This window comes from Gorilla gorilla, chromosome 9, assembly GCF_029281585.2.
Source record: "Gorilla gorilla gorilla isolate KB3781 chromosome 9, NHGRI_mGorGor1-v2.1_pri, whole genome shotgun sequence".
Taxonomy (NCBI): Eukaryota; Metazoa; Chordata; class Mammalia; order Primates; family Hominidae; genus Gorilla; species Gorilla gorilla.
In genome coordinates, this window is record NC_073233.2 from 41558910 (window position 1) to 41577011 (window position 18102).

At 38.7% G+C, this 18102-nt stretch overlaps 1 protein-coding gene across 11 annotated transcripts in view; it reads left to right on the forward strand.

Annotated features, from left to right (window-relative positions):
* Positions 1-18102, forward strand: part of CD44 (CD44 molecule (IN blood group)) — a 93664-nt gene that overhangs the window by 50840 nt on the left and 24722 nt on the right. For 3 of the 11 annotated variants that reach the window (XM_019036408.4, XM_019036407.4, XM_055355532.2), the window contains exon 5: positions 270-500. The exons of 1 other annotated variant lie outside the window; for it this stretch is intronic. In XM_019036408.4, the coding sequence (XP_018891953.1) occupies positions 270-500 (231 nt within the window). Of the gene's footprint in view, positions 1-269; positions 501-7180; positions 7310-8556; positions 8683-11515; positions 11630-12098; positions 12219-14944; positions 15074-16544; positions 16677-18102 lie in introns of all 11 variants that reach the window. 7 more of the 11 variants (XM_055355522.2, XM_055355524.2, XM_063711067.1 and 4 more) reach the window with 7 other exon arrangements.

Below are 18102 nucleotides of genomic sequence, written 5' to 3' on the forward strand. Positions count from 1 at the left end.
AGTTGCCTTGTCCAGAGTTCTATGAAGCTGGGATTCAAACATGGGGATGGGACTCTCCAGTACTTCCTTGTTTCCTGCCTCATCCCCAGGGTGTATGGGGGATGGGAGGGTGCACTTTCTTAGTGCATCTGCCACTCTCTCCCACCACTGGATAGATAGGTGTTTCTTATTACAAAGGAAAATAGCTTCGAAGTCACTATGTTAAACGCTAATCCACATACTCAAAATATGAGCTGTGAAGTTCTGTAAGTACCTTTTCTCTCTCCCAGCTATTGTTAACCGTGATGGCACCCGCTATGTCCAGAAAGGAGAATACAGAACGAATCCTGAAGACATACACCCCAGCAACCCTACTGACGATGACGTGAGCAGCGGCTCCTCCAGTGAAAGGAGCAGCACTTCAGGAGGTTACATCTTTTACACCTTTTCTACCGCACACCCCATCCCAGACGAAGACGGTCCCTGGATCACCGACAGCACAGACAGAATCCCTGCTACCAGTAAGGAGAATAAATCACTGTGCTTCCCAATAGCAATTCCCTGGCAAAATGTCTCTGACCTTCCTGAGCATTGCACACTCACGTGCTGATTTTCTCATCTCTAGACAGCTGGAAGCTGGTGATGCCATTCAGGGAGGTGGGCTCTTGTGGTTGTCAGTAAACTGCCTGCATTGACTACTACTGCCTACCTTTTTTCCTCATCTATAACTGTTTTTCTTACCTTAGCATAAGAAGTGCCATATTGGAAGTTTTATTTTGGGGAGAGCCCTCCTTATTCTCTTATCCCCAGGTATACAGTAACAATTCAAGCCTGATATGAAAACTGTTTTCATTTTTTCATGTTTCCTTCTTGTTCTTATCCACCTATGGATAAGATTGTTTTCATAAAGCTGGGATCATAGAGTTTGCATACCACTCCACTAGCACCTTTTAAAAAACCCACTTATGCCTGAGGTTGCAATTTTTTGAATTTTTGCAATCAGACCTTGGTGATGACAATGAGCAGTAGGATATAAATAACTCCCACATGCTTAGCTTTCCAATAATGGAACAGTAGGCTTACGTGAGTCAACTGTGGCTTTTTACGTTTTAACTTGATTTACACTCATACTATTGATAGTGTAATATTCAGTGATTTTCGCCAACGATAATTTACTCAACAATTCCTTTGTTTTTGGCCCAAGGAAGCATATCTGGAGGAGTTTTCTGGTGAAATTAAATCATCTTAAGAGCTCTATAATCCAGCCTGTTGGGGAATGTTCTCAATACTTACTTGGTGTGTGGGGGTAATTCATTACTTAGGGTTGCAAGAGTGGAAGTATGTAAACATTGCGTTCCATTCCTTTGGAGTTTGCCCCTCGTGCTTCAGCTCCACTGGAAAGTGTTTACATCTCTCTTGTCTCCTGTTTCCCTCTTTGCTTTTCTTCTATGGTTTGTTTTGAAATGGGCTCCCAGATGGGCCATGTTGCTCCTGTGGAGGATTAATCAAACTCATATAGGGCATCTGCCTCTGGAGCGGTTTTCCTAGTATGGTGTGGATTTTCTCTTTTCCTGGCTGTAGCTCCTGAGGGGTGAAACTTGGGCCTCCAAAGAGTGTGGCAGAAATGCACTGGCTTGTGAATACTCAAGACAGGGCCCTTCTCTATTCCTTGCCACCCAGAAGCCAGGGAAACCCCCACAGCACTGTGATTTCATTTAAGGTCACTTGCGCAATAGTGTTTTAAATTTCTGTCAGTCTCTGGCTGAGGGCATGATACAAATAGGCTTGGGGTTCCCATCACTCCCTGCACATTCTTTGAAGCTTTTTAAAAAGCAGAGTTTTCAAGCTTCCCATACTTTCTTGGGTTATTGGCCCTCTTGAGTTTGCATCGGCTTATTGTTGGTAGTCCCGTGGGCAACCCTTCTTGAGAGAGGCTTCTGCAAACCAAGCAGGAAGTGCTGCTAGCTACTCACTGCTTCTTGGGTTCCCTGTCTTTTTAAAGTAACCATGTCGAAGGTGCTTATCATTATGGTATGCAATTTTGTCAGATGTTAGCGAACACAATAATTAGTGGTCTCAGCAGGAAGGAGAATAGGTCTACCCTAAAGTACCACTTCCCACCAAAGAAGAAAATCCTGATAAAACATCACTTGGGACTATATGTAGTTAACATTCAAACCACTAATAGCCTATATAAAATAGTATTTCATGTGTGTTTTAAAAACACACATTTCATTAACCCCTATAGAATATCTCTTAAGAACTGTATCTTCCCTTCCTAAGTTAGTCAGCAAACGTATTTTGAGAACCTACTACGTACCAGGCCTATTAGAATGCTTGGGATCCAAGGATAAACATAGTTAGGAAGTAATATTGAAGAGAGGCAAGGATTACTGAGATATTTATTCATTCAATCGATATCTGAGGTCTTCTGTATGCCAGACACTGCTCTAGGATGCTAGGAATTCAGAGTTGGACTTACCTTCATGGAGACTACATATTATTAGTTTAGAAATCAGGGAAAAGGAGTGTTTATGAGATTTAACTAAAACATAGTTCAGGATTTGAGCTGCGAAATGAATTGTGCCTTTCTCCTCCCAGATAAAGTAGTTAAGTTTCCTTCCGCAGCTAAAAAAGAAAGAGACTAATGAGTCTACCAGATGAGTCCAGGGCTAACCTGAGAGTCACTGAAGTACTATAGGACCCAATGGGACCAGTAGCAGCTCCAAGTGGATCACTTCATGCAAAGAAATGTACCAAGGCAAACAACCTGGTGGAAACTTGAACGTAGCATAATGGCATGCCAGGAAAAGTCAGCACTGTTAGGTTCCTGAGTAGAATCGTATTTCTAAAGTCCAGTCAGGAGATTTGCAAAACCTTATCACTGTTGGACTGAGAGCTGGGACACAGTGACAGGGAGTGATTGCAAAGCCTCCCTCATGCATTGCAGGAGGGCAGGGGTCAAGAGGAGTGCTGGCTGAGAGCACAGAAGAAGCTGTCTTTGGCTCGGCTGGCTCATTCCTTCCTGAAGGGCCTGTAGTGGGTGGCAATAGGGACAGCTAGTAAGAATAACCATCTGGGTAGCTTTAGGCTTCCAGCAGGCTGTTTATCTTGTGTGTCATCAGCCTCTTCCTATTGGTGACCTGGAACTCTCTGGGATCAAGAAACCTAAACTAATTCAGGAAGCAGACTTCTGCCTTGGAACACTGTATTTCCCTGTCTTCTGGGTGTCAAAGGAATTCTTTCTTTCTTTTTTTTTTTTTTTTTCAGATCTGGTATGGCCTATTTGGGTGGGGAAAATTAGAAATTCTGCTGGCTAGGCAGTAGCTTTTTCCATTTTTCCCCCTCATACCACTCCTTTCAGGAAGACAAAAATAACGCCTATTTCTATCTTGTTCTTGTAGGTTTGTTTCCTCTGGTACTATTTTTTCCTGGTGTACTATTGGGTGAGGGTGGTGGGAATTATGCATCTTTAATAAAGTTTCTGAGGTGAGAATGTGGTGTCTGTGGATTTTCCCGGGGATGCTCAGGTTTGTCTGGAGGCTTCATGGGTAAAATTGGCTCCTATTTCTCTACTCTCTGTTCTGAACTAATGTGTCCTTTGCAGCAGGGGTGTCCAGTCTTTTGGCTTCCCTGGGCCACATTGGAAGAAGAAGAATTGTCCTGGGCCACACATAAAATACACTAACACTACTAACCATAGCTGATGGGATAACAACAACAAAAAAATCTTATAATGTTTTAAGAAAGTTTATGAATTTTTGTTGGGCCACATTCAAAGCCATCCTGCATCACAGGTGGCCCACAGGCTATGGGTTGGACAAGCTTGATTTAGAGGACAGAACATACTGTGCCAGCTGTTGGCATTTGATACAGATAGAGTCAAAGTTTTTAACCTAGGGTTCATGGACCTTCAGTAGGTTCAATGGTAGACCATAAGGCATTCTAGAACTATCTGAAATAATATGTAAATTTTGAGTGTGTATATGTAGCATCACTTTTTTGAGGAAGGAGGTCATAACGTAGATTTTCAAAGGGATATATAATTTAAAGTGGCTTTTTAAAATCTCAGCTGGCTTAAATTAGATATTTATCCGGATGGTTTTTGCCATTCCATTTCAATAAGAAAAAATGCTGGACTCAAGTCAAACTCGAGAGTCGAATGAGAGATTTTAAATTGCAAAATGTTACTGATGATATTTTCTCTAATTTGAGAAAAGTCTGGAATTTCTCTAACTTTGGCAACTCTGGTTTTTGGTAGAAACACATATTGAAATAGAATAAAAAGTGACAGAAATGATAGATGGATACCTCAGGAAGTTTTATCTGATTTTGACACTTTGAACACATTTTCTTTGCAAAGTTCCTGCTCAAGTATGAAGTTTGACCTGAGGCTGATGCGTGTGGGTGGAGCTTTGAAATGCCAGTTGTCATCACAAGCTACCTGGGTACAATGCTAGACAGATGTGAAAAATACACACTAGCAACCCAAAGATAATCCAAAGATAAATGCATGAAAGCAGTCGTTTGAAATGCTGCTTCGAAAACCTCCAGCTCATGGCTCAGTCGCCCAATCAAGTAAATAGAAAATCTCTTTCCTTCACAGGTTATTAAAATTGCTGCTTGATTTTGCTTTGATCATGAATTCAGGGGATTCAGTTTGAAGAATGAGTAGCACGAAATTTATACCCATGAGGAATTTGCATTTCTGATGTTGTCCTAAGATTGTGGGAGACATTAGGAGTCTGGAAAGATAAAACCAGGCCTAGATTTTCTTTTCTAATTATCATTCAATAATAGATACAGACATCATACATAGGCAGAACTGAAAGTAAAGATTTGTAGAGGGAATATCACTAAGTGATACTTTCATAATTGATCCAGTTACTTCAACTGTGCACTCAAACAGCCACGCAACATCTCAGGAGCAAAATAACTAGATATGGTCCTGGTTTGGTAATTCACAGCCTAAGACTCAGGATCTCACAACAACAGCAACAACAGGTAAACTGCTTTGGCTTTTGCTTATCAGCTCTCCTGGATGTCAGACCTTTTAGTGTTAGGGGAGAGGACGTCCATTATCATGTCAAATCTCCTTCATCATTCTTAGTGAGAATAGGGTCTTGTACCACTTCATATATCAGAAAGGCCTGTGGATCTGGGGATATGATTGATATTCTTAAATGTCCTGTATGTTTTCCTTTTGGCAATGTGTATATAGAATCAGAATGATTTTTCCATCAGAGGAAGGAAAAACTATGAATCAACAGTTTCGAATGAATGAATGAAATTATGAAAAACTACAAATGAATGAATTGACTGTGTGATTCAATGAGAAAATGTCCTTTAGAAAGAAGTCTGCTGGAAAGTGCAGGCTTCTCCTTTCTGCTGATCTGATTCTCACAGCCAGTAACAAGAGAAGGAAATGCAGATTTCTCTCATCAAAGTGTAGGCCCTGAACCCTTCTTTGGACACTTAAAATCTCAACTGTAAAATGTAGGAAATGACCTGTTGCTCCATATCAGAATCTAGGCCTCTAACAAGCTCCCTGGGTGTGTGGCTCTTAGCTCTATATCCCTGCAAAGTGTATTGTTAAAGGAGCTTTGGGGAAAAACGATTCAAGGCCTGTAAATATGGGAGATTACAAGGACACCTTCATTTATTAACTTTCATTGATGGAGTTAATGGCCATATTTCAAAATAACTAGGCATTCTTTCTGCAGAGGGGGGTAATAAACATGGAAAAATTATTCTTTACATTTGTTTGCCTTATATGACATTGGATAAATTATATTCTTTACTTCTATAAATAATCGTGAGGAAAATAGTGCTCATGTTATGTTATGGTTGCCATATCACAATGTCTAAGATCATGCAGGGGGAGGGGGGATACAGAGATTGCAGAATAAAGAAAATGCTATTTTTAAATGTTGACAATGTTTATCTTCATAGGACAAAGAATGTGAAGGAAAAGGTCTTTTTGGCAGTGTTTCATCTTGGTTCATTTTTGGGCTTTCTTGATAGCTGAAAAAAAAATCTAACTCACCTTACTATTTTGTTTGGGGATGATGATGTCAGCCTCTCTGCTTGAACTTGTTCTCAGTTTTTTGTCTACTGTTAGCTCATATTCTTCCAATGCACATTTTTGGACATTATTGGTTACAGAAATGGCAGTCTTTGGAGATTTTTAAATCAAGACTCTTGCTTCTGGTCTTATTAGCAAGATCATTGGGGTCACTTCATCTCTGTCTGTCTTTCCTGATTGATTATCCTATTTTCAAAGAATGAGACTCAAAATGTCCTGTTCTGCTTTGCAAAATATAGTTTCACATAAGAAATTACCTTGGGCAAGGTTGTGAGAGGATTTGGAATCTAAATGGAGAAAAGTGTAGAGGCATATTTTTCAATCTTCTACTTCTATGTCATTTTCCCTGTGTGTTGGATTGTTAAGATTATGCATCTATTGCTGGCAGAAATATCATATCCTAAATTCTTGGAGAATGATATTGGTAGCCCAAGATTGTATAGAAGATTAAGGAGCTAGGACTCTGAAGAGCTGGGTTTTAGAATCATAAACTCTCAGATTTGGAAAGGATGTTAAATGGTCTGGTTCAATCAACACTTCTAATAATTTAATCTCTTACACAGCTTTCCTGCCAAGTGATCTTCCTGACTATGGGAAACATAATACTTTATGAAGAAGTTCATTGTTGGATAGTTCAGATTATTGGTTTTTTAAATCCAACATTTGGAAGAACATTCATCTTCCTGAAATTTTCACCACAGATCCTAATTTGGCCTCATGGATCCAGAGGCAAAAAAGTTTAATCCCTCTTTTACATTATATAGACTTTCAAAATTCAAAGACGGCTCTCATGTGTTCCTGGAGCCCTCACTCTTGCTAATTAGGCTTCTGACTTCAGACAAGTCAGAAGCTCTGTCCAGCAAAATTTTTAAATCTTTAATATAAGGAGCATGAACCAGATGATATTTAAGATCCTTCCCTCTCTGACATTTTATAAACTTCAGTTTGAGTCTCTGAAAAAAATGGAACTTTTTTGCTTTTTCCCTTTCTTTTCACCATCTATATCAAATATAGATGAATCTCTTGAGTAGTAAAAGAGTACAAGCATATTCAATGCTATTTCTTAGGAACCATTAATTAATCTTTCAACAATCAATTCAATCATGATTACAACAGCTTTGATGAGCACTAGTGCTACAGCAACTGAGACAGCAACCAAGAGGCAAGAAACCTGGGATTGGTTTTCATGGTTGTTTCTACCATCAGAGTCAAAGAATCATCTTCACACAACAACACAAATGGCTGGTAATGAGTTATTATTATCTCATAGCATATGTTTTCTTGACAGCCTTGAACAATTTTGATTGACCTCTGGGATGTTATTAAAGCCTAACGTTCCTTCTATTCTCACAAATTTTCGTTATGACTTTAGAAGGATCATTAACTCTGGTATCTGTTTGTTTGCTTGTATGGCACCAATAAGCAGATTTCTTCTTTCTAATCTATGGATTAGTATAGACCAGGAGAAGGCTAATACAGAGACTATGAAATGGGAATAAGTTTTTTTAACGATATGGCAAAATTGTGACTCTGAAAGATCATTCATGTATATTCTAAAATTACCACAGTCATAAAAAGTCTTGGACTTTCATGACGAAATAGCATAGCTAGATATGAAAAACTATAGAAAATCTTCATCAATGGAACTATTCTTGGGGTAGACACTAATCATATGAAAAGACAAATAAATGCTCATTCCCTAAGATAGCCTGAATCTCATTTAAAATGTAGAAAACCCCTTTTTAGTAAAGAGACATCTTCTACAGTAACCACTGAGAAGAAGTGGAAGTTTTTCATCTCCTTTTTTTATTCAAAAAGAAAAAGAATTTCTCAATTTCTCAACCACAGTTCACTTTAGTTAACCCCTTTGATTGCTTAATAATGCCAAAAATGATTTCTCTGTTAATTGGCTTCACATTTTTGCTCTATGCTGAAGTAGTATTGGGAACTGCAGTGTAGCTTCCATCTCTGTTTGGAGGTACACTGATCTGATCTGATACTAGAGAAGATAAAAAATGAATTAGCAAATTGTGAACACAATGAAATGACTGACGTAGGTGTAGATTCCAACATTTTTCTGAAGGTGTCTTGACCAAAAAAAAAAAAAAAGGCACGTGTGAAACCTTTCCATTCTGTTCTTGATGGCTTGGCTTTAATGGCATATGGTTAATGAGTTAATAATAAACATATCTGAAAGTGTGGGGGAGTTTTCATTGGCCTTTAAAAACTTATATGGTGAGATTATGTCCACACTTATTCTTTCAGCTTTCTTAAAGAGAATATTCAGTTTTAAAGATCATAGCCACTTGTTTTGAGATTTATGTATTAGCTTCGGAGATCAGAACATAAGAATTTGGGGTATGCAAGTCAACTCCCTCACTTTCTTTGAAAAATCCTGGGAAATCCATTATACCTTCTGTGCCTGATTTTCTTCCTTTGCAAGTGGGTTGCTTGGCGTCCAGCTCAGCCACTAATGCAAGTCACCACAACAGGTACGTCTTCAAATACCATCTCAGCAGGCTGGGAGCCAAATGAAGAAAATGAAGATGAAAGAGACAGACACCTCAGTTTTTCTGGATCAGGCATTGATGATGATGAAGATTTTATCTCCAGCACCAGTAAGAATAATCAATTACAGTACAGCCATTTATGCAAGGCTTATTGATTAATCTGAGTGATACCAAATTGTATCTCTCTTGAGAAGTAGTTAATGTGAAAAATGGGTGAACCTATGATCATACCTTAGTTATATCTTGATGAGATTATGGAAGAAGAAATAGAATGTTTTGAGAAGTGGGGAAAATATCTCACAAAATTTCTCTTGTCTCATGTTCTTCCTGTTTTATTTATCTATGGGATCTACTGCTACAGATTGTCTTTGAATGATCAGGCTTTATCAGAGAATGACATTAAAACAGTACAAAAAATGTACATTGTGTACTTACTGTGCTAGGTGCTGGAAACACAAAGATGAAAAGAGCCAGAGCCTTTGCTTTTCAGAAGCTCATGGTCTGTTGGAGCAATAGACTTGAAGAATGTGATTAGGAGGGTATTAATTAAAAGTTGTAGGCCAGGCGCGGTGGCTCACACCTGTAATCCCAGCACCCTGGGAGGCCGAGGCGGGCAGATCACGAGGTCAGGAGATCGAGACCATCCTGGCTAACACAGTGAAACCCCATCTCTACTAAAAAATACAAAAAATTAGCCAGGCATATTGGTGGGCGCCTGTAGTCCCAGCTACTCGGGAGGCTGAGGCAGGAGAATGGCGTGAACCCAGGAGGAGATCGCGCCACTGCACTCCAGCACTCTAACCTGGGTGACAGAGCCAGACTCCATCTCAAAAAAAAAAAAAAAAAATAGTTGTGGAAGTTCCTAAATTGAAGGCCCTAAAGGCTTAAATGATGGGAGCTAGAACTCAAGAATTATCTTAGTTAATCAAAACCCAGCTGAGGTCAAAGGAACAAATCCAGAGTTTTAACAAATGAGCTGGACACCAATATAGCAGAAAGACCTTGAAGGGAAGGGCAAATGTCAGGTTAGCTTTAGCAAGACATTGCCACTTATTAAAAGCAAATAATGAAACCACTATTGGTACATAATAGTATCCAAATTTTTGACAATTATAAAACTTTTTGAGAACAAAGAGATGGAAATTGAGCTTTAAAGATATCCTTAAAAAGTTAAAAACATGCAAAGGTTGGTCTAATATTCTGCCAGATTACTGAGTTTTCCACACATACCTGTAATGACTTAAGATTTTGCTGAACAGAGCTGAGAATCCTGAACCTGACTCCATCACAGTTCTGCTTTTCCTCAGAAAAAAGGCTTTTGGGGTGCTGTGTGAGCTTTCCCAATTCACTGAAGTTCTATCCATTTCATTAAAATCTGAGAATTTCATCCTCAAATGGACAGAGAAGAAAGGGTCCAGAAAAAAAATAGCTTAGGCCTTGAAGGCATCTGAGTATATAACATTGATATAACAAATACTCAAAAGGAACTAGAATTTTCTATCTAAACTTTTAAGCGATTTTTTTTTTTTTTTTAGACCCGACACCCCTCCAGAGCTTAATCTATGGAATAAGAAAATTCCTTTTGGTAACTTCAGAACAAAAACCAAATAATCGAAAACACTGGAGTTTTACATTACACTGTCTCCTGTGTTCAGCATGTGGCCCAGCTTTGCAGATGGGCTCATCAGTAAAGACGTGGTCTTGATACTGAAGAAATTAAATTCCCTTGGGTGGTAACCCAAACAGATCTACCTGCAAATGAATTGTATGGTCAGGCTTCAGGGAAAAATTTCCCATGGTGTTTTTTTTTTTTTTTTTTTAATTTTTTAAATCTCTATGGCATATTTTTCCAATTTCTGCTTTTCTTTTTTTTTCTTTTCTGCTTAGCACCTATGGACATAATTCAACATGATGCCCTCTTTCTTCTGGAGGGGTGTGATAACTGCTTGATAATAAGCAGTTTTTCAGGCTTATTGAGAATGTGGTTAATGATTCTAAACTTGATTTTTCATAACTTGTAAAATAGAGCTGACAGTATTATAGTTCTGAAAACAGTTTTGTGTTATTTGGGTATCAAAATAAAGTTTGAAACAATTAGGATGGATTTGCAAATAACCTTTTCACAAAACATATTGACTCAGATTTTGTCATGATCCTTCTGTTAGGTGCATCTCCTATTCCAGCCCTAACAGATTGGGTGACAATATCAGGGTGCTGGTGGATGTACGCCTCTTTCTTTCCAGTGTGCTGCTATGATGGTGGCTGGTTACCGGTGGTGTCTTATTTTCTTTCATTGGCTATGAATGGCTTGCTCATGACATATTTTGTATTTGATGAGAATACCATAGTGTTTGATAAATATTCAGAAATATATCACTAAAACATATGGCTATTCTAGGTATTCTTTTTCAGAATCATCTATAGGAAAGCTCTGGCTGCTCAGGCATTTCTTTCCCCACTGAAATTACTAACAACATAAAGTGATTATCATGGTATAACTTTCACTTATCTGCCTCTTCACCCGGAGGATCTACAAATAGCACACAGTGACTAAGTCTCTGGGCTTTCAAGTGCAGAGGGATACTACAGACTGCATGGATGGGCAAAATGGCGCCTTTGGTTATCCTCGGTGGAGGGCTGGTGTTTTCAAAGCTGTCCTTCCTACTGCTGCAGCTTCTTTGACTGTTTTATCTGGAAGATCTCATGTTCTGAACCCCAAGGTATTCTATGACAGAATGCAAAGGACACTGAGATGCTTACCAATATGGCTGAATTAAGCTGAAGTCACCCTCCGCTTTCCCTCCATTTCCATGCAGCCATCTATACAACCTGGTATAGATGATTCATTGCATAGTCTACAGAAGCAAGACTATGTGCGGGACAAGTGGCGAAGGCTCAAGAAATAACATTTTTCTAATTGCTTCAATCATCGTTATCACAGTTTCAACCACACCACGGGCTTTTGACCACACAAAAGAGAACCAGGACTGGACCCAGTGGAACCCAAGCCATTCAAATCCGGAAGTGCTACTTCAGACAACCACAAGGATGACTGGTAATCGGTTATGCATATTTAATGAAAGATTTTTTTCCCCTCAAAGCCCATGATGCTGCAAAGGTCAATCATCGAGACACAGTGGGAAATTTAGTTAATATCTGATCAAGAAATTCTTAGTGGACTTTTATGAGGATACTTAATTCCATTTAGGAGTCATTTATCAATTATACCATGTGGGCACAGGATTTTTTATGTTGCTTCATTATAAAAATGAATATGTTTGAATGGTTTGTGGTTCTGCCTTTGACAAACTGATCATAGTGGAATAATAAGGGAACATGAAGAAATTCCAAGCCCATTGATTCTCTCTTGAGACCAATTAGGTAAAGTCACTCAAAATTTTTGAGAGTGGATGCTCAGAGGTAACACTTTGGCATAGAATTGTTAAATAGCATGCACTTTAATGGAAGAACAGAATCATTAAAGATTGGTTGATAACAAGTCACAGTGTATTTAACCATCACAGCAGATGTAGACAGAAATGGCACCACTGCTTATGAAGGAAACTGGAACCCAGAAGCACACCCTCCCCTCATTCACCATGAGCATCATGAGGAAGAAGAGACCCCACATTCTACAAGCACAAGTAAGCAAGATGGCGGTCGGCAGTTCTGGGTTAGATGAATTAGTGAAGACATTGCAGCAATAGGGAAGATTTTGTTTAGAAATTGGCCACATCTTCTATTTCCACTCAGTAATTTCTTTTATTCTTAGAGCTGAAAAACTGCTAAACCCGCACACAAATTTTAAAAATTGGAAGGAAAATGATAACTCATCAGGTTGCCCAAAGGCCAAAATGTTTTAAGAAGTAGATCTAGATACAATTTTTGTGTTAAAGGTTCCTAGAGGTTCCATTTGGGTAACTTGTGTGTGTTCATTGAAATGTGTGGCAAAGAGTGTGTTCTTTTGGTGCTTAGTAGTGGAATCTGGAAAGAATGTTTGTCAAGTGAATTGATCTTTGGAATCCTTATTTTCTGTGAAGATCTTTGATGAATACAGTTTCTTTTTTGCATTCTGTCCCTGACTGTTCTATAGAAAGACATCCCTTGTACTCTTTAGAGGAAAGCTGGTAGCCCTTATGGTCTACATTTGAATTCTACCACTGCTTCTTTTTCTGTTTTTAAGCCCAAGGTAACTTGGGGAAGGCTCTGATGCTCTTACTGTTATTTCTACTATTATGAAAACTCAGGTTTTCTAAAACAATCTCAAGTTGCGGCAGTGGACTGTGAGAATAGGGGACCCCCTCACTTCCCAAACATAAGAAGTATGTGCTTTTCTTCTTTTATCTATCCCTCTGAGATATGTCTATCTTATTTGGAATAAAAGTATTTATTTTGGAAAACAGCTTTTTAGCATTTTTAAAATGATGACCCAACTGTCATTCTCACAGCCCTAGATACACCTAATGGGGAAATGTGAGCCACTTAAAAGCCACTTAAAAACCAAAGGGCTTTGGGAATCTATGGCTTGAGGAGTGTCTTCAGATAACAAAAGAAAAGTTTCAGGTATCAGTTAGGATAGAGGTTAGACATTGTACTGAATATATCCAGCAGATCTTACATCCCATTACAAACCCCAGTAGGTGTGATGTATACATAAGGCTTAGGTTAACCCCTAAGGTTAACAAAGAAGTCTGATAAGAAAGGGAAATACAGAGGAAGCATAAATCTCTTTGGAATAGGATTTTGTTCCACTCCCTTAGAGCCCTAACAGTATATCTTAGAAATTATTTTAGACAGTTTGTACTTAAAGACCAGAAAGCTACTTTAGAGACTTGGAAATAATGAGCCTATTGTCAAAAGGTGGTGCTTGCGGGGCATTAGGACTAGAGGGTTGGTGAAAATTCAGACAGAATGTAACTTGACAAAGAGAAGACAGCAACAACTGTAACAATTATCTTATGAATATTTGCGAAACTCAAAGGGATCTGATTGGTGGCCTCTGGGCTTTATCAAATTAACATCACAACTTCTAGAAGAAAGTCAACCTTCATCTTTTACAATAGAAATCATATGTTTTGCTAACCCATTCCTATTTAGGCTGAAAACAATAAAGGTATGGGTACTTAAAAAAATCATTATGTTTATAAAATTAGTGATAGAAGGAGTATAGTGTTCTATACAGTCACACACATACACTTCCTTATTTCTTTTATTTAAACTTTGAGTAACATAGCAGTCTATGTTTGGGTCAATTTTCCCTTTTTTGTAATTACGTTCAGTGGTTTTTGTAACTTCATTATTTTTGGGGAATTAGTGATTTAGTCAGTGGGAGTTTTGTAAAACTTAAGATTTTGGCTTTTTTCCCCCTCCTCCTGGATAACCAGTTAACCCAATAATGGCTTGGCCAATGGAAGGGTAAAATGAGGACAGTTTTATTTTTTAAATGTCAATTACTGTCACCAATCACACATATCATTTTCTAAGATAAGGAAATACAACCATTTTTACAAGTTGCAAAAAAGTACTCTGGCTTGGCAAGTTTATGGACTCTCATTTTCTTGATAAACTAAAAAAAAAAAAAAATTGCTACAAGCTGCTATAGACAAAAGTGTTGGTGTCTTTCTGACTTTTCCTGAAGACACCTGGATGGAATTATATTCTCTTGATTTTGTCCTTTTTAAAATGATGGTTGAAATTTTAAGCCTGTCACACACTATTATTTATATAATGCCTCAGACTGGCTTGGATAGTTTTCGTCAACTGAATTAATTTTGTTAAAAAGTGATTTTAGCAATTTTAGGTGCCATGTGGACATTACCACATAATGTGTTAGTGGAATAGCATCCAAGCCATCCCAACATCTTTCCTGCTGGGCAAATCCACTGCTGGTGCATTTCCAGTGTGTGCGATTATGGGTTACATGACCACCATTTGAGAAGGTCTCCTAATGTGCTGATCTTTTTATTAGTTGTTATACAGTGTTTTCCTTTCGTCAAAATGACTGGAGCAAAGAGGTTATTCTTTGAATGGTTTTCTCAGACAGGGTATGTGAAGCCATTCACTACAGTAAAATAAAAATAATAGTAACTCATAGAACTATGAGAATTCATCAGCTATGGTCTGCTTAGTCCTATGATTTTGAACAAATCAAAACTTCTTTGGACAACAATTTTCCTAGCTGAAAAGTTAAACATTTGGATCATTTGATTTCTAATATCCCTTTTAGAATATCAGTGGCCTGTTTCCTTGGTGCCTTTCTTTTCTACCTTCCCTCCCCATGTGTATCTGCCCTTAAAGTAGAAAGATATGTTGACAGCTATTGGTGAGGAAAATAGACAATTATGTCTCCCAACTGATATTCTTCTCACAGTCCAGGCAACTCCTAGTAGTACAACGGAAGGAATAGCTACCCAGAAGGAACAGTGGTTTGGCAACAGATGGCATGAGGGATATCGCCAAACACCCAGAGAAGACTCTCATTCGACAACAGGGACAGCTGGTAATGGATGGTTTAACAAGTAAATTTGGATGGAAACTTCCTTTTGGGTTAAACGGTAGACATTGAGGACATTGAACAAAAGGACACTGGAGGAATTGTCACGAGATGTTAGGTTACTTAATAAATTATGCTGCAGTTCACACAGAGCCAAACCTTAAAGGCTCATAACAAGTCACCTGAACAGGAATGGATACAAGCCAGTTATGAATAAGAACAGGAAACACAGAGAAAATGCCCTTGAACATGTCTCTTTCACATCAAGTTTTGGGCATCATCTAGTGAGATTGTAGCAGAGGCCCTGACAAAATATCCCTGTCTGTTGTATAAAGGAATCTACTCTATAATGTGGGTCCAGACTTTACAATATGATTCTGCAAAGTCTGGCTGTGAGAAAGCATTTTGTCAGAACTCCAGTGTTTGAAGAAATAGAGCCAGACATTATGTGAAAAGTGACACCTGTCTGATGTCATTTGGCCTTTTGGCCATGCCTGTTCAGTAATTTGTTTTTGAGTATAAAAAAGGTATCTTCTCTATTCTTGAATTGTGAGATTGTGGAAATTGGAATCCAGTCTTATCATCATCTCTAAGTGATACCAGATAACTTGGCTCTGCAAGCTCCCATGCAGGATTATTTTGTCTGTGTGACATAAGTATTAAAATGTGTCCTGCCTTATAAAGAATGTGAATTCCATATTCTCACTTGGTATCAGTGAGAAATATTCCCATATTTCTATTTGCAACATAGAAGATAATGCATCATGTCCTTCTGGGGCATGGCAAGTTCTAAATGAATTCCTGGCAGAGCAATGGATTCTGTGATTGTCTATGTGGTGTGGTTGTTGCTAAGAGGATGCTATTGTAATCTTTTCTACCTATACTTCTTCATTGGCTCAGAATGAAGCAAGGCATGTGCTGCTTTCTTATATGTTATTTATGCCATAAATCCCATTGTTAGAAGGTAATGCTTCTAACGGATTCCATTCATGCTTTTGAGATAAATGGCATTGACTTTCATATTGATCACATGGAAAGCTGTTACATGGTTCCTTTCCTGAGATCACTTCCAGCCTAATGTTCATTTGGCTGGAATATGGTTGTCTCAGAATAACATCATGCACTCGGGCTTTTATACTTCTGCCTTTAGGGGACTGTGGCAGCATGGCATGGGTCAAGAAGTACTTCTCCTTCATCTGCCTTTGATGTCGGTAACTCATCCTTTCTGCACTGCAGGAGTTGTTAATGCTTTTGTGTCCTCCAGTTCACATGCTGATTGCTAAGAAGAAAATGAGCATGAGTGAACCCAAAGCTGCTGAAACATTCTGCGTTTATGCAACTTCCTTGCCCTCTATACAAGGAAGATGGTTTCATTGTCTTGTCTAGAGAATAAAGTCTTTTTTAAAAATAAAATCGGTGTGTCCCTTACCAAGTGTCCATTAACACTTTGACAATTGCTCGAACTGCATGGTCACAGCAGCCTCAGCTCATACCAGCCATCCAATGCAAGGAAGGACAACACCAAGCCCAGAGGACAGTTCCTGGACTGATTTCTTCGACCCAATCTCACACCCCATGGGACGAGGTCATCAAGCAGGAAGAAGGATGGGTAATAGCCTCTGAGATTTTTATATATTATGTTTTTTGAAATCCACTGAGTGACTGCTGACTATTTTTCTAGAAATATTCCCTTGGTTTTAGACCAAACTACTTTCCTGAAGGACCTGAGGTTCTTCAAAAATTAGTTTTCTTGGTAGGAGTGATACGCATATTCACCTGAATATGAAGTTCCGAGCTGAAAGTAAGGAATTTAGCAGGAGGGTTGGCAAAAGAAAACACTTATTGTCAAAATATATCTGTGTAAGGCAGTAAGTAATAGATATGAAATGAATGTTGCCAACAATAAATGCTAAAGAAATTCTGAGAACCCCTCCCTGCCTACCACAGCATCACAGAAAGGTGAATTGGACTTGGTTTATGAAAAATAAAAAAACCCTGGATAGTCAGAGAAAGGAAGTGGGTGGTGGGGGTTGGGGGGGGGCAGTTTTCCTAAGAAGGAGACTCCTGTAAGGAGAAATGTGAAGGAAGAAAAGCCAAGGAATGAATATGTCAACTGAGTGGATCCATTTTTCACAAGGGAAGATGTGTTTGAATGGCTAGGCAGGGGCCATTATGTTGAGTGACTGAAGTACCACAGGCAGACCCAGCACACATGAGTTTGCACATGGCAGCTGGAGCTCTGAGGACACCCATGGGGGAAAACCAAGCCAGGCAAAGATCTTCAGAATCGATATTAATTCTATGTACTGATGAAGAGAAAGAGATTCCATTAAATTAATGAATATGTCAAGGACAATACAATTGGCTTCAACTACACAATGGTATGATAACTCTTGAAGGACGCTACTTATAAGAGGGAAGATGAACAAGAGTCTAGAGCCCATCATCAAGTGGGACTTTTTCTGGGAGAGTGTCCATTTGTGGTTTTGATTCAGGTTAGCACTTGCTTTTGTTTGAAATCTGGGATAATAGGGTCACCACATTTTTATCCTACAAAGATCTTTAATATTTTAGTGTTGAATATTTAGTGTTGAATCTTGAATATTTAGTGTTGAAAGGCTGCAGTGCAGACCTGGGTACCCAGTATTCTGGTGCTTCATTGGAACTGATTAAATCTCCCCCAGAGGCAGTGATGTGGATAGACTTTGACTGAATTGACAGCCAGAAATATCGATGGGGTTTATGAATTGTTTGGCCTCTGTTTCACTCAAGACTTCTTATTTCAGCAGAGTAGATCTGTGATAACTGTTAAAAACAACATTTACAAGTATTTCAGTGAAATTTCTGCACTACTCAACATTGTGCATGTTAAATTTTAAAGACCGCTTATACTTGGGTTTTTGGGAAGAATAATTCAATGACATCCACTGCTTCTTATTTCTTGCCCCTGTATACTTTCTGTAACTCCACCTAGGTGGTCTTGGATGACGATTTTGTTTATTTGCATGTTCACTTTGTGAAGAAAAAAAGACTAA